At 43.0% G+C, this 15,557-nt stretch overlaps 1 protein-coding gene across 1 annotated transcript in view; it reads right to left on the bottom strand.

Moving 5' to 3' along the window:
• Positions 1-5,848: 5,848 nt before the first annotated feature.
• MYO1E (myosin IE) overlaps positions 5,849-15,557 on the bottom strand; it is a 214,086-nt gene continuing 204,377 nt past the window's right edge. Inside the window, exons 27-29 of the mRNA XM_042941875.1 lie at positions 12,763-12,932; positions 6,293-7,736; positions 5,849-6,117 (exon numbers count right to left, since the gene is read on the bottom strand). Of these exons, the coding sequence (XP_042797809.1) occupies positions 7,660-7,736; positions 12,763-12,932 (247 nt within the window). The 3' untranslated portion in view covers positions 5,849-6,117; positions 6,293-7,659. The remainder of the gene's footprint in view (positions 6,118-6,292; positions 7,737-12,762; positions 12,933-15,557) is intronic.

The raw sequence follows: 15,557 nt of genomic DNA, 5'->3' as shown, positions 1-15,557 counted from the left end.
TTTTCTCATTCCTATACAGGAACGCCTGGCCCACTGGGCTGAGGGCTACCAGAAGCAGCCCTCACAGTATGCCTCTCCTTCAAAGGCATGGTGGGGACCAGGAATGTCAGTCCTAAGGGGCCACCACTGGAAAACAAAACCGGGTCTGTGACACCTTGTTAATGTTGAAACTTGGAATGCATTTTCCTATTTCATGGGTTACTATTTGTTTTTTTTTTGGCAGGCAGTTGATCACATTTAGCATTATTCTCTAAGTGTGAATGCATTCACAGTCTCCAACCACTAAAAACAAAAACAAAACCCATAAAATAAATGAGTGTCTTACAGCAACAACTTCCCAAACTATTAGCTCAGCACATGTTAATTGCTTTTTGAGAAAAAGGAGCTAGTCAAATACATTCGGGAAACATTGCAAACACATTACGATTCATAAAGGCTCAGAGAAGCTTTGCAGTAAACTCTTAACTCCGCCGTTCCCCAGTCCAGAGTGTGGTAAATGCTGCCTTCTGCGTGACAGTGAGATGTGCAGGTGCTGGTTCTGAGACTCAGCTGTGGCTTCTGGCTGCCCTGGGAGGCGAGCCTGGCTGGCTGTAGCTAGTGCTCACTTCCCACCCCTCTCCCTAGGCAGGCCGGGCCGCCTAAGTAAGTCTTTATGTGCGTGAGCACTTGGAGAAATGGGAGTTTTCTGTGTTAAAGTCCTAGTGTAAAGCTTTAGAAGTATCTCTCTTTGAGTGAGACTCGTTCCCATGGCAGCCTTAGGCTGACTTGGGTCACACATGTGAATAGTAATGAAGTGAGACCCTGCGAGGAAGCTTTCGCTTCCCGGGGATGCTTGAGCTCCAGCTTCTCGTCAAGAAGAGATGGGTTTTGTAGACTATTCTGAGACATTTTATAGCTTCTTTATTACATATTTTGCTTAGTTAAATATTAAATACCCCGACTCAGGAAATTCCTATTTACAGGATGTCATAAAAAAAGACCTTTAAGATCCTTCCTATGTGCCATAGCAGGCACCCAAAACTAAAGTGTTATACATATGAAATAAGAAATTACTACTGTAAAAGTAGAAATCATAATATAAAAGCATTGCAACTAGAAAATGAGGTGATGGAACCATAGTATTTGAAGAGCACAGATGCTGAAGCTGCATCGCATGGGTCTGAGTCTACTTAGCAACTATGATCTCTGTGCCTTCTTTTTGTGTCTGTAACATGGGGGTAAGAGCATCTACCTCATAATGTTGTAGTGCAAAGTAAAGTATGCCAGTATGCCAAGCCCTTAGCACAGTGTCTGGATGTGCTTGAATGTTTGTGGCTATTATTATAAGGAGGTGGTGGTCTTGGAATGAGATGGACATTGGGCATTCAAAGATATGTTAGGCACAGCTCTTGCCTGTCAAAGCAATTTACAGGGGCATTTGGGTAGTTCACTCGGAAGCATCTGACTCTTGATTTCGGCTCAGGTTATGATCTCATTGTTTGTGGAATTGAGCCCCATGTCAGGTTCTGTGCTGACAGCATGGTTTCTGCCTGGGATTCTCTCCCCTCTCTCTCTACCTCTCCCCTGCTCGTGTGCCTGCTGTCTCTGAGAGAGAGAGAGTTTACAAATTTATAGCTGTTGAGTCCTGTTTGTGAGTTTTTTTTTAATTTTGGTTTTTGATTTTTGAGAAAAAGATATTGGAAGTTGAAAGGTTGACAGACTATCAAACTCTTTGTTATTTGCTTGATTGAAGACAAAGATGAAAAGCATGGGCATTGGGGTCAGATCAGGGGTCAATTGATGGGTTCCTCTACTTCAGAGCTGCATGACCTTGGGCAAAGTAGTGAACTGCACTGATCCTTCTCATTTGCTAAGTGGTTTTAGAGTAGTTCATGCTGGTTAGAAGGGGCAGGTGCAGTACTGTAGGCAGGAAAGACATCAAGTAGTTGGTAAGAGTAAAAATAAGTTCCTAAATTCAGGAGCAACTGTGAAGACAAGCTAGGCCTCTGGAGCGACACAAAACAAGGCAGGAAACGGAGTGATGTTGCAGAATGGCTCCCACTCTTTGACCATAAAAGTGAAAGGTGCCAAGAACATCATCAGGTTCTCCACCAAAGATGCATCCTGTACACACCGTACTCCCGAAACTGGACTCTGACCCCACCTGGCAATGAAGCCACTGTAAAAGTAGCAAGTAGAGGCAGGGCCAGCCTTTAGTCTGCCCAGCTTCACTCAGGAGGTCTGCGGAGTTCAGAGGGAGTCCAGAAAAGATTTGGATTATGTATAAGCCCTGCTCTGTGGCAAGTCAGTGAAGATCGTCAGTTACATGGATGCATAGCCATGTTGTCTCGTACTTGTTCTTGTGGACATCTCTGCCTGGAAGGAGCCATGCCTGAAGGAGGAGGAAGATCTCTCCCTGGTGCCTGGGATAAGCTGCTCTCCACACCGAAACTAACTGCCCCCAGCAAGACTCTCCCAGCCTCCCTGGCAGTTGAGGCGTGACTAAGTTCCAGCTGTTGGAACATGAGTGGACATGGTATGTGCACTTTGGAAGAAATGTTCTTTCTTTATTTTGATGTTTACTTATTTTTGAGAGAGAGAGAGTGTGCAAGCAGGGGAGGGGCAGAGAGAGAGAGACACACACACAGAATCCAAAGCAGACTCCAGGCTCTGAGCTGTCAGCACAGAGCCCCATGCAGGGCCCTAACTCACAAACCGTGAGATTGTGACTTGAGCTGAAGTCAGACGCTTAACCGACTGAGTCACCCAGGCACCCCACAAGGAATGTTCTTTAAAAAGGAAACTGTTGGGGCGCCTGGGTGGCTCAGTCATTTGAGCGTCCAACTTCAGCTCAGGTCACGATCTCACGGTTCGTGAATTTGAGCTCTGTGTCAGGCTCTGTGCTGACAGCTCGGAGCCTAGAGCCTGCTTCCGATTCTGTGTGTCCCTCTCTCTCTGCCCCTCCCCTGCTCATGCTCTGTTTCTCTCTGTCTCTCAAAGATGACTAAACAAAAAAAAATTCTTTTTAAAAGGAAACTGCTTCCCATCACCTTTCCACACCATTAGGGCTGGGCTTGGTAATGATGGTATCAGGTTTGACCAGATGGGCTGAGGCAACATGTGTGCATGGTTTTCACACCTGTTGGGGGAACAGGCTTATAAAAAAGGCCTCACCCTTTGCCCTCTCCATGGGCATCGTCTTGCTTCCGTAAGCACTGTGGAAGAGATGACCCTTTTGCATGATGTTTTCAGAGAGCTAACTGCGCTGCCTGCTCCACCCCCTGTTTATTAGCACTTAGTCCCTCTGGTGGTTCTCAAAATGTGGCCTGGGGTCCCCTGGGGTATCTTGAGACTCCTTCAAGAAGACCATGAGGTCAAAACTATTTTCATGATAATACTAAGATGTTTGCCTTTTTTTGTTCTTGTCTGTCATTAGTGTAAGGTGGAATCTTCCAGAGGCTATGAGAAGTGATGATGTCATCGCTCTGGTGGTTAGTGGAATGTGTATGTGTGTTTGTTGGTGTTTTAAAATTTTCTGTTTTAGGAGCTCCTGGGTGGCTCAGTCAGTTGAGCAACCGACTTCAGCTCAGGTCGTGATCTCATGGTTCACAAGTTTGAGTCCCGCATTGGGCTCTGTGCTGAAAGCTTAGATAAGAGACTGGAGCCTGCTGCAGATTCTGTGTCCCTCTCTCTCTGTACTTCCCCAGCTTGTGCTGTCTCTCTCAAAAATAAGATAAACATTAAAAAAAAAATTTTTTTTTAATTTTCTAATTTCTCTTATGGTAAATACAGATAGCTATAACAGACAAAAGCAGAACTCTTTGAGGTCTTCAATAACATTGAAGAGTATATTTTATTTTAATTTTTTTAACATGTTTATTTGAAAGAGCATGAGCAGGGGAGGGGCAGAGAGAGAGGGAGACACAGAATCCAAAGCAGGCTCCAGGCTCAGAGCTGTCAGTACAGAGCCCGACGCGGGGCTTGAACTCACAACTGTGAGATCATGACCCGGGCCAAAGTCAGACACTCAAGCAACTGAGCCACCCAGGCTCCCCTTTTTAAAATTTTATTTATTTTTATTATTTTTTTAAATGTTGGTAACACTGAAGAGTATAAAGGGGTTCTGAGGCCAAAGGGTTTGAGAACTGCTGGTCTATTGCTCGTTTGAACATCTCTGTCCTAGGGAACATTCAAGCCTGCTCACTTGGTACTTGGTTACTTTAAAACCTTTGGTTGAAGGGATCTGTCACATCTTCACACTGCATTTTCTACTTCTGTATATGTATGGTATATGTGTGTAAGCATATAATCATTCCAAACAGGATGGGGTATTGTAGAAGGCAGGGGTGGCCCCTTGATCCTCTTTACACTCTCCCAGGTGAAGTGACTCCCAAACTAACCACACGACTACTTAGCTGAACAGTGAACAAAATGGCAGGCCTGGCTAGATACGGGGCCAAGAGAAGCCTAGGATAAGGACTTCACACCTATAAACAAGTGTTTACTCACCTACTCAAGCATCACTTGTTGTGGACCCCCTTGGGCCTGGCACTAGGCGAGGCTTCTGGGTGCAGAGGTGGGGCTTGCTCTGTGGTCCTGAGCCAGGGCTCTTCCTGCTGCTTGTCCAGAGGCTGGACTCAGTTCCTACGCTGTCACCTAGAGCCTGAGGGGTCCTGGTTACACTCCAGTTTTAAAGGCCAATCATTAAAAGTAGCCAGGATTGATTTTTCTCCCCATTTTAAAAATTTTAAGTTTATTTATTTGGAGGTGGGGGAGGAGGGGCAGAGAGAGAGAGAAAGAGAGAGAATCCCAAGCAGGCTCTGCACTGTCAGCACAGACCCCGATGCGGGGCTCAAATCCAGGAGCCATGAGATCATGACCTGAGCCGAAATCAAGAGTCAGATGATGCTTAACTGACTGAGCCACCCAGGCGCCCCTGGGTTATTTTATTCTTTAATGCATAACATTAGGAAAATTATGTAAAGCCATTAATTTTTTTTTCAGTATAGCTAACACACAATGCTGTAGTTTCAGGTGTACAACTTAGTGATTTGACAAGTTTATACATGATGCTCTGCTCACAAGTGTAGCTACCATCTGTCCCATTACATCACTTATAGTACCATTGACTGTATTCCTTATGCTGTGCCTTTTATTCCCATGACTTATTCATTCTGTGATTGGAAGCCTGTATATCTCCCTGTCACCTTCACCCATTTTGTCCCCCCAACCTCCCTCCCTCCCTCTTCCGGCCACCAGTTTGTTCTCTGTATTTATAGGTCTATTTTTTTCTTTTTTTCCTAGATTCTACTGATGAGTGGAATCATATAGTGTTTGTCTTTCTCAGTCTGATTTATTTCACTTAGCATAATACCTTCTAGGTTCATCCATGTTGTCTCAAATGGTACAGTCTCATCCTTTTTTTATGAATACATTTTTTTTAAGGAGTTTCACAGTGATTCCTTCTACTGCCCATCAAGGTCACCTTAGTTCCTCCAGAGCTTGAGCTAATATTTATCCTCAAGATAGCCCTTTTCAAAATAACCTATGCTCAACTCAGACTGTCCTGTCACTTGGCCCCAAATTCTTTTAAAGTTGGTCTTCTTTTATCCCAGGACTGATTTTCAGGGGGGAAAAACGAGCCCTCCAAGGGTGTGTGGTAACAATGGAAGGTGATCTTGGCAGTCCTGCTTGTGAGAAAGCCACCTGCGTGTTGAGGCTGTGGGGGGTCCAGGATGCTCCTTCGTTCGAATTCTGGTTCTAGCGCCTTCCTCCCACTTTGCGTGAGTCCAGGAATGTGAAGATCCTTTGTCAAATATTAAGAGATTTGTAAAATCCCTGTAAACAGGGATTACCTTTCCTCGTGTCATCACATTATGGCTTTATTTTCCTCTCAACTGGTCACAAAATGGAACGGAAATCTACTTTAAATGTTGTTATTGTTACCAAATGAAGTTTGCTCCCTGTTCTTGAAAATGCAGAATCAAATGGTTTACTTGTTCCAAATTCAGATCCATTTGTTTCCTTATATGAAACCCCTGATAATTTTTCCCACGGACTCGAGGATCTTGGAATGACAGAAAGGTGTGTGCTGGTCAAACCCTACTTTCCCAGTAGCTTCAGAATGGCCAAGGCAACCTGGAGGAGAGGCAGAGAGGTGAGTGTCCCCTGAAAACCATTCCCTTATCAATAGATATTACATCATTTCTGACTTTTCACCATTACTGCAACAAACACTGCATTGGTTTGCTAGGGCTGCCTTCACAAAGTGCCACAGACTGGGTGGCTAAATAGCAGAAACTCAGTGTCTTACAAGCTGTGGAAGCTGGAAGTTCGAGATCTGTGTGTGGGCAGGGCTGGTTCCTGAGGGCCGTGAGGGAGTGCATCTGGGCGGGGCCCCTCTCCTTGGCTGTAGACGGCTGTTCCTTCACATCATCTTCCCTCTGCGTGTCCATGCATGTCCAAATGTCCCCTTTTTATCAGGACACCAGTTATATTGGCTCAGGGCCCACCCTAATGACTTCATTTTAATTTGATCATCTCTATAAAGACCCTGTATTTCCAAATAAGGTCATATTATGAGGTCACAGGCGTTAGGGCTTCACCATGTTTTTTGGGGGTGGGGCCACAATTCACCCCATAACAAATGTCACAAAAGAACAGGTAGTTCATGATTCCTTTATTTATTTAGGAGTTAAGGGGAGGGGCACAGGGGGCAGAGGAAAATTATCTATGGGGAAAGGATTGGGAAGGGTTTGCAGGGGCTGGGCTAGAAAGCAGTAACACTGATTCTATAGTTGAAAAGGAGTAGTGCACATTTGTAAGTACCTGGTGGGAGTTTTGTAATAAAACCTACCTTATGAATAAGTACAGTGGAATACTACTTAGTACATTCATACATGTTGCTACCATCTTGAGATTTTTATATATACAGTATATGATCTGTTTTTATAAATGTACAGCTTGAAAAAAAGAGATCCTTCTTATAATAGGTACAGCATTAAACACAAAACCAACATGGGCCAGCCACATTCCAACTGAAGACCCAGAGAAAGCAAGGCCAACAGCCCAGCCCCTGCTTAGCCTGGCAGCCTGATGGGTCCCGGCAAAGTGTAAACCAGCTGCCCTCTGCACCTGCAGGCTCAGCAGGCCACGCTGGCCCTTGGCCTTCGCATGGGAAGTGCCCGCTCATGTCAAGCCCAGCCTGCAAAGAGGGCAGGTCCTCCCTGAAGGAAAGTGGCAGAGAGGAATGTGTGTGTCAGGTAAGAAAAAGAGGGAGGAAATAAATGTGCTCTTTGACTAAAGGCACTTGTCAGCGGCCGCTTACAGCCATTCCCTGGGCCTGGTGAGCGAGCGGGGTGCTGTTTTGATAGAGCCAACAAGGTCCAAGTGGACCTCGCCTGTCCTCTCACCAGGTTTAAATACAATAAATAAATCTTAGTGGGTGGTGGTTTTGCCCTCCTGGGCTCCTATGAAGAGGCTACCTTTTAGGATCATTTATGCAGTGACACTCCCTGTCCCCAACCCAGCTTTTCAATGTCCTCCATGGGGAAGGTGCCAGAAAAACTCCAGGCCTTGGAGAAGGAAGCAATTGCTCGCTATGGATCAGAAGGAGAGCCCCCAAATGTCCCCTTCCCTGTCTGGAGCTCCTTTGCCTGTGCATTAGAGTCTCTGTGCGCCTCAGATCTTGGTCACATAGTTGTTGGGGAACAGGCCCTGCTTGCCTCGTAGTCGACCCGTCCACCAGCCAGAAGGATCTGCAGGAGACAGAGGAGGCAAAAGTGAGGGTGAGCAAGGCAGTTGTGCCTGGGCCAAACACACCCTGTCCTGTGGGCACACCACAGGGCAAAGGTAGTTTGGCTCCTTCTACGTTCTTTTTCCTTCTTTATTTTCTTTTACATGAAAGAGTCTGTTGTAAAAAGGAGCCCTTCCCCCTCGGCAGACATAGCACTCGAGGCCCCCCGTTCTAGGAAGATCCTGCTCCTTCACCTTGAGGCTTTGCCTGACCGCCCCTCGGGGCCTAGGCCTGCCAGCCCCAGTGCGTGGTGGGGCCACGGGAGGCTGGTGGGTTGTGGTGGGATGGTCCTGCCCCCCCCCCCCCAACTTTTCCTCATGGGGGCTACTCCTCCACTGCACCGTTCCCGCTCCTTCCTCCAGTGCAGAATCTACTCTGGGGAGAAACTGATGCCCAACACTTCCCACGTTAATGCCAGACCTTCCACCAGTGAGAAGTATGTGCTAATGTTCTTCCAGACCCTCCTCTGTGATTTTAACTGTACACACACTCATCTTAAACACAAACAGCCATTCTGTATCTTACTATTCTGCATCTTGCTTTTCAATACTTAATAGCTATCATCTTTCCATGTTTGTATCTCATTTTTTAAAGGGCTGCACTGTATGCCATGATTTATAGAATCCTTTCCTTACTGATGGACATTTTTTCCCAATTTTTCACTATTGATGGAATAAACTTTCACACATATATCTTTATGTCCCTGTGCAAGTAGGTCTGTAGGATAGATTCCTGGGTCAAAGAATATAGCCCTTTTGGGGCACCTGAGGGGCTCAGTTGGTTAAGCAGCCAATTTTGGCTCAGGTCATGATCTCGCGGCCCTTGAGTTAGAGCCCCGCATCGGACTCTGTGCTGACAGTTCAGAGCATGGAGCCTGCTTTGGATTCTGTGTCTGCCCCTCCCCTGCTCGTACTCTGTCTCTCTCAAAAATAAACATTAAAAAAAGTCCCTTCAAAGAATACAGACCTTTTATTTTGTAAGACAATATGATTCATTTTTGTAATAGGTAATATTCTTAGATGTACTTTCAAAAGTACAAAAGCATTAACAGTAACAACAGCCACCCAGATCCGTTCTTTGTAAAAATGCTTATTTATTTTGAGAGAGAGAGGGAGAGAATCCCAAGCAGGACCTGCTCTGTCAGCCGTCAGCACAGAGCCCTCCATGGGATGCAATCTCATGAACCATGAGCAGATCCCTTCTTTGAAGGCATGCAATATTATATATTTTTTATACTTTCAGAGATATGTCATGTATATAAAAGCATTTATAAAAATTACCCCTTTTGTACACAAACAATAGCAAACTACACATTCTGCACTGTTTTTAACCTTAATAATATATACTAAAGACCATTTCATATCAGTTTATAAAGAGTTTCCATATTCTCTTCCAATAGCTGCATGACTTACTATCATTTGCCACCTTCTCTGTTGTTGGCCATTATTTAAAAAAAAAATTTTTTAACGTTTTCTCATTTTTTGAGAGACAGAGCACAAGCAGGGGAGGAGCAGAGAGAGAGGGCAACACAGAGTCCAAAGCAGGCTCTGAGCTGTCAGCACAGAGCCTGACGCAAGGCTTGAACCCATGGATGCAAGATCATGACCTCAGCTGAAGATGCACACTAAACCGACTGAGCCACCCAGGTGCCACTGGTCCCTACTTTTTTTTTTTTTTTTTTTTTAATGTTTACTTATTTTGAGAGAGAGAGTGAGGAGAGGCAGAGACAGAGGGAGACAGAATCCCAAATAGGGCTCTGTGCTAATAGCATGGGGTTTGATCTCACAAACTGTGAGATCATGACCTAAGCTGAAATCAAAAGTCGGATGCTTAACTGACTGAGCCACTCAGGCTCCCGGGTGTTTATCTTCTTAATTAGGAATTCTTTATATATTAGTGGATTTGTCATATGGGTTGCAAATATCCCCCCCTCCCATTTTTAACTAACTTTTTATATTTTAATATTTAGTTGAAGCAAATGATATTTTTACAGCTTCTTAATTTTCTATCACTTTTATAAATATTTCCCACACTGATATTAAAAAAGAGGATTCTCCCATACTTCTAGGACTTCTGTTTATACATTTAAATATTTATTTATTTATTTAGGATTTATCTTGATGGAAGTGGTTAAATGTAAATTCAAAGTAATTATATTGACATGGGGTTTTAAAATTTTGATAAATGTTAAATTTCCTTCCCAAGTCTATTCTAGCTGTAAGCTATGAAAGAAGGTACCTTTCACCCTGACTTACCACATACTATAGTCCAAACTTTATTTGCAATGACCAAATCCAGAAAGTTCTTAAAACTTAAAGGCTCATGTAATTCATTTGATGGCAAAACCTGACCTGAACTAAGGTAAGTTTGTTTATGATGTCTCTTCCGACAGGGTGAATGCTCAGATGTTGCATAGCAGAGATGCTGAGTTTGACCCAGGCTGTTGCCCTGGGACCACCAAGTGTTCTAATATGTGGTAATATCTCCTATACACACACACCATTATCGACTTTCTAACCGTCTCTGGTTTCTAAAACTCAGAACTTAAGGATTTGGAAAAGGGAGTGTGACCTGGATCTTATTTCAATCTTCTGCTGGTGTCACGGGTGGAGTTGTTAGCTCTCCTTCACCGATGGGTAAAGGGTAGGGAACCTCTCCATGCATGGTCTCAGGAGCCTCTGTCCACTTTGGACTGGACTGTGTCTTTTTATTCATGTGGAGGAGCTATTTAGAGGTGTAAAACGTTTTTTCCTAGCCTGTTTTCTATAATTTAACTTTGTGCCGGTACAATTCACTATACAGAAGATTTTAATTTAGCCTTTTCATGAGGTTTAAATCCTCTATGGTTTTTGGGTTTGATGTTCTCCATCGTAAGACTTTTCACCCCCAAAGATTAATATTCTAGGTTTCCTTCTAAGATTTTTATAATTTAGTTATATGTTTTTAGATCTTTAATTAGTCTGATATTTTGTGTATGAGGTAGAGCTTGAACTTTATTTTCTTATCAAAATGGAAAGTAATGCCTATCCTTTCCCCTGGTTTCAAATGCTACATTTATCATATATTAAATATCTGTATACACATGGCTATATTTCTGGATTCTATTCTGTCTCATCTATATGTCTATTCCTGCACTGACACCACACTGCATAAATGAGAGTGATAATTTATAGCATTTTTTGAGAACTTCTAGGACCCTACACTTGACACAAATATGTAATTGTTTTGATTATACCCAAAATACATGGTATTTCTAGAAAAATCTGAAATATTGAGAACTGAAAATAAATAAAAATTCAACATTTAAGGAGACCACTTGATATCTTCTATTATATATATTATATATAACATATACATACGTGCATATAGTCATCTATTTTCCATTCTTACAAAAATGAGACTACAGTCTGTATAACCTTTTTGCCTTTTCTCATGAACATTTTTCCATTTCAGTAAATATAGTATTGCATCATTATCTTTAATAAAAACGTTTGTCATTGAAGTTCACTAAATGGATATAGCAAAGCTTATTTACCCAATCTTTGTTACTGGGTAATTGGTCATTTCCAGTATTTTTGCTGAACAAAGCTGGTGATAAAAATTCTATTTGTGTTTACTGAGCATTTATTTCAGCCTTTAATTCTACTCCGACACTTTGGAGGAAGGATACTAAATGGCTAAAATATTAAAATCTATAGCAAGCTAGATGGCTATCCAGTTTCATGACAGATCAAACTATTTGATGAGATCAAAATAATGCCCAGAGGTCTTTTAGAACGAGGTCAGTCCAGGGACCTAGAAGTCTCCTATGAGCTCATGTGATCAAGGAGTTTGATAATAACCCCCTTCCTGGAACTGTGTGTCCTGGCCACCTCTTCCCGAAGGCTAGTCTTACCAAGGCCCGTTTCACTCAGTTTGTCCTTGCTCTGTTCGTAACGGCTTCCACACTGTATACAAGTCCTCCTCAGCCTGACATTCAGGGTCCTCCACTACCAGGCCACTCCTGGCTTCCTCTTGTCTCCTGGGAGATCTTGCACCATGGTTGAGCGTTGGCTTACTTTCATAAGGTGATCTGCTCTTTCTGCCCTCCATGGCTTCTCTGTCCCATTCCTCACAAATGCCATTTCCTTCATGGTGTTTTTGAATATCCTAAGTCAGGAGTTCTCATTTTAAAAGTACTTCCATAAGCACTAATGTTTGGTCATATGTAAATCACATTCTAACTTCTCTACCAAATTAATAAAGCATTCAGCCAATCTCACAGCTTTTTTTTTTTTTTTTTTTTTTTTTTTTTTTTAAGAGAGAGAGAGAGATTGGGAGAGGGAGAGAAAGAGAAAATTAAGCAGACTCCATTCTCAGCATGGAGCCCAACACAGGGCTCGATCTTGCAACCTTGAGATCATGACCTGAGCTGAAAGCGAGAGTTGGAAGCTTAACCGAATGAGCCCCCCAGACACCCCCAGACTACTTTTATAACAGATATTACAGGTTGTCTCCCTGGCTTCCATTCCATCTACCATCATTATGAGGAGGCCACCAAGTTTGGGTGGGATAGTCTTAACAACCATTTCCAAAGAAGTCCCTGCCACACCTAACTTACCACGGGTACAGCCTTTGCCTTGCTAGAGATTCAGGGATGGGCACATGAGCAACTGGGTCTAATGAGAGTAAAATCTAGGACTTTTGTCCAATGGCTAAGAGAAGTTTCAGGGATAAAGCAGATTTCAGACACGATTTGATCTGTTTGCATGGCAGCCATTTCATTTCCATGAAGGAAAACAGCCTAAGAAGGGAGCAAATACAAAGAAGGCAGAGCTGATTGATCGATCGATCGATAGATAGCTGGAGCCCTGATCAAACTGAGCATGAAGCCCTAGACTATCGCTGCAAATTTCAGAGGAACCTATAAATTGCCTTCATGTTTAAACTAGTTTTTATGGCAATGACAATGTTCTTTAGGACGCTGTCTCAGCCAGCCATGCACTTACCTTCTTTGATGATATCGATAATGTCATTGGCATTGAAGCTGAGTTCATCTGTGTCCTGAGCATCGTAGGCATACAGAGCCTTGCACTGTGGCACCTGAGGCTTAGGCTTGGGCTGGGGCTTGGGTCTGCCCCCTGCTGGGGGAGGCCGACTGGTTGTTTGTCTCCGGACACTGTGGAGAGAGTGGAGGCAGGTAAGAGAAGGGACCTAACAGGAGGCAGCACCATATGGTGGTCTGGAGCAAGGGGCCAGCACTAGCCTGCTCAAGTTCAAATCCAGCTCTGTCCTTACAAGATACGCCACTCCGTAAACTTTCTCTGAAATTAAAAATGCACCCCCCACAACTTCAGAAACAGAATTTTTCACCAGTGCCATAGAAGCATGTGGTGTTTCTCCTCAACAGCAGTCCTTCCCAGAATCAACCACCACTCTACATTTTGTATTAATAACTGCTTTTATTTGTGGTTTTACCACACACACAAGTATCCCTAAACAGTACACATAGTTTGCCTGTTTTTTTAACTGTATAAAAGGAATCATGTTCTATCACTCGCTCCATTTTCGAGATGTACCCTGGTGATGCATGAATGTAGTGGCCATGCATTCTAATGGCCTTATACTCTTCCATTGCATGACTATGTCACAATTTACTTATCGACTCCACTGTTGATAGTTGTTTGGGATGATTCCAGTTTCTACTATTGCAAAAAAAAACCCCCAAAAAACGCTGCTTTGAATTTTTTTTTTTTTTTTTTTTTTTTTTTGAGAGAGGGTGTAAGTGAGCGAGGGGCAGAGAGACAGAATTCCACAAGGGGCAGAGAGAGAGAGAGAGAGAGAGAGAGAAGTCAGGCTCACCCGAAGTGGGGCTCAAACTCACAAACTGAGATCATGACCTGAGCTGAAGTCAGATGCTGAACTGACTGAGCCACCCAGGCGCCCTCTGCTTTGAATATTCTGGCGCGAGAATTTAACCAGAGCAATTTCTCAACCTCAGTACAACTAACCTCTGGGGCCAGATAATTCTCTGTTGTGGGGCTGTCCTATGGACCACAGGTGGTTAGCAGCATCCCTGGACTCTAGCCAATGGGTGCCAGTAGCATCCCCCCCTCCTCATGGTGATGATCAAAAACAGCTCTAGCACTAGAATCCTAATCTGAATCTTCTAGCTTTAAATGTATTCTTTGTATACACTGTATTGCCTCCAGTCTCCATGTATACATTGTCTCTAAGGCATAGAGCTATAGCTTGTGAGATCTTTAAACTTATATCTGAAACAACTATCTGTTAAATATGTTCATAAAAAGCATTTAGAGAAAAAAAAAAGGGAATACAAGCTGGTGCAACCACACTGGAAAACAGTACAGAGGTTCCCCCAAAAAACTAAAAATAGAACTACCCTACCACCCAGCAACTGCACTACTAGGTATTTATCCAAGGGATACAGGTGTGTTTCGAAGGGACACATGCACCCCAATGTTTATAGCAGCACTATGAACAATAGCCAAAGTATGGAAAGAGCCCAAATGTCCATCGATGGATGAATGGATAAAGATGTGGTGTATATACACACCCACACACACACACAATGGAGTATTACTCGACAATCAAAAAGAATGAAATCTTGCCATTTGCAACTACGTGGATGGAACTGGAGGGTATTATGCTAAGTGAAATTAGAGAAAGACAAATATATGACTTCACTCATATGAGGACTTTAAGAGACAGAACAGATGAACATAAGGGAAGGGAAACTAATATAAAAACAGGGAGGGGGACAAAACAGAAGAGACATAAATATGGAGAACAAACTGGGGTTACTGGAGGGGTTGTGGGAGGGAGGATGGGCTAAATGGGTAAGGGGCACTAAGGAATCCACTCCTGACATCATTGTTGCACTATATGCTAATTTGAATGTAAATTAAAAAAAAAATTTTAAAAAAGGGACGAAGAAAACATTTTCATCAAGGACAAACCAGGTTAAGCCTACATAATTTGCTTACAAAAGAAACAAGATGGAAACAGGAAGAAATAGAAAATTTGAACAGACCCATAACCAGAAAAAGAAACTGAATTAGTAATCACAAATCTCCCAAAAATCAAAAGTCCAGGGCCAGATGGCTTTCCAGGTGAATTCTACCAAACATTTAAAGAGTTCACACCTTTTCTCTTGAAGCTGTTCCAAAAAATAGAAATGGAAGGAAAACTTCCAAATGCTGGCTTTCTATGAAGCCAGCATTACCTTGATTCCAAAACCAGACAAACACCACACTAAAAAGGAGAACTATAGACCAATCTCCTTGATAAACATGGATACAAAAATCCTCAACAAGATACTAACCAAACGGATCCAACAATACATTAAAAAAATCATTCACCACAACCAAGTGGGATTTATACCTGGGATCCAGGGCTGGTTCAATATCTGCAAAACAATCAATGTGATTCATCATATCAATAAAAGAAAGGACAAGAACCACATGATCCTCTCAGCAGATGCAGAGAAAGCATTTGACAAAATACAGCCTCCTTTCCTGATAAAAAAAACCCTCAAGAAGGTAAGGATAGAAGGCTATACCTCAAGATCATAAAAGCCATATATGAAAGACCCACTGCTAATATCATCCTCAATGGGAAAAACCTGAGAGCTTTCCCCCTAAGGTCAGGAACACGACAGGAATGTCCATTCTCCCCACTGTTATTCAACATAGTATTGGAAGTCTTAGCCTCAGCAGTCAAACAACACAAAGGAATAAAAGGCATCCAAATCGGCCATGAGGAGGTCAAACTTTCACTCTTC

The sequence above is a fragment of the Panthera leo genome, chromosome B3, assembly GCF_018350215.1.
Source record: "Panthera leo isolate Ple1 chromosome B3, P.leo_Ple1_pat1.1, whole genome shotgun sequence".
In the NCBI taxonomy this organism is placed as follows: Eukaryota; Metazoa; Chordata; class Mammalia; order Carnivora; family Felidae; genus Panthera; species Panthera leo.
Note: the sequence above shows the minus strand (reverse complement) of the source record. Positions and strands in the feature narration are given on the sequence as shown.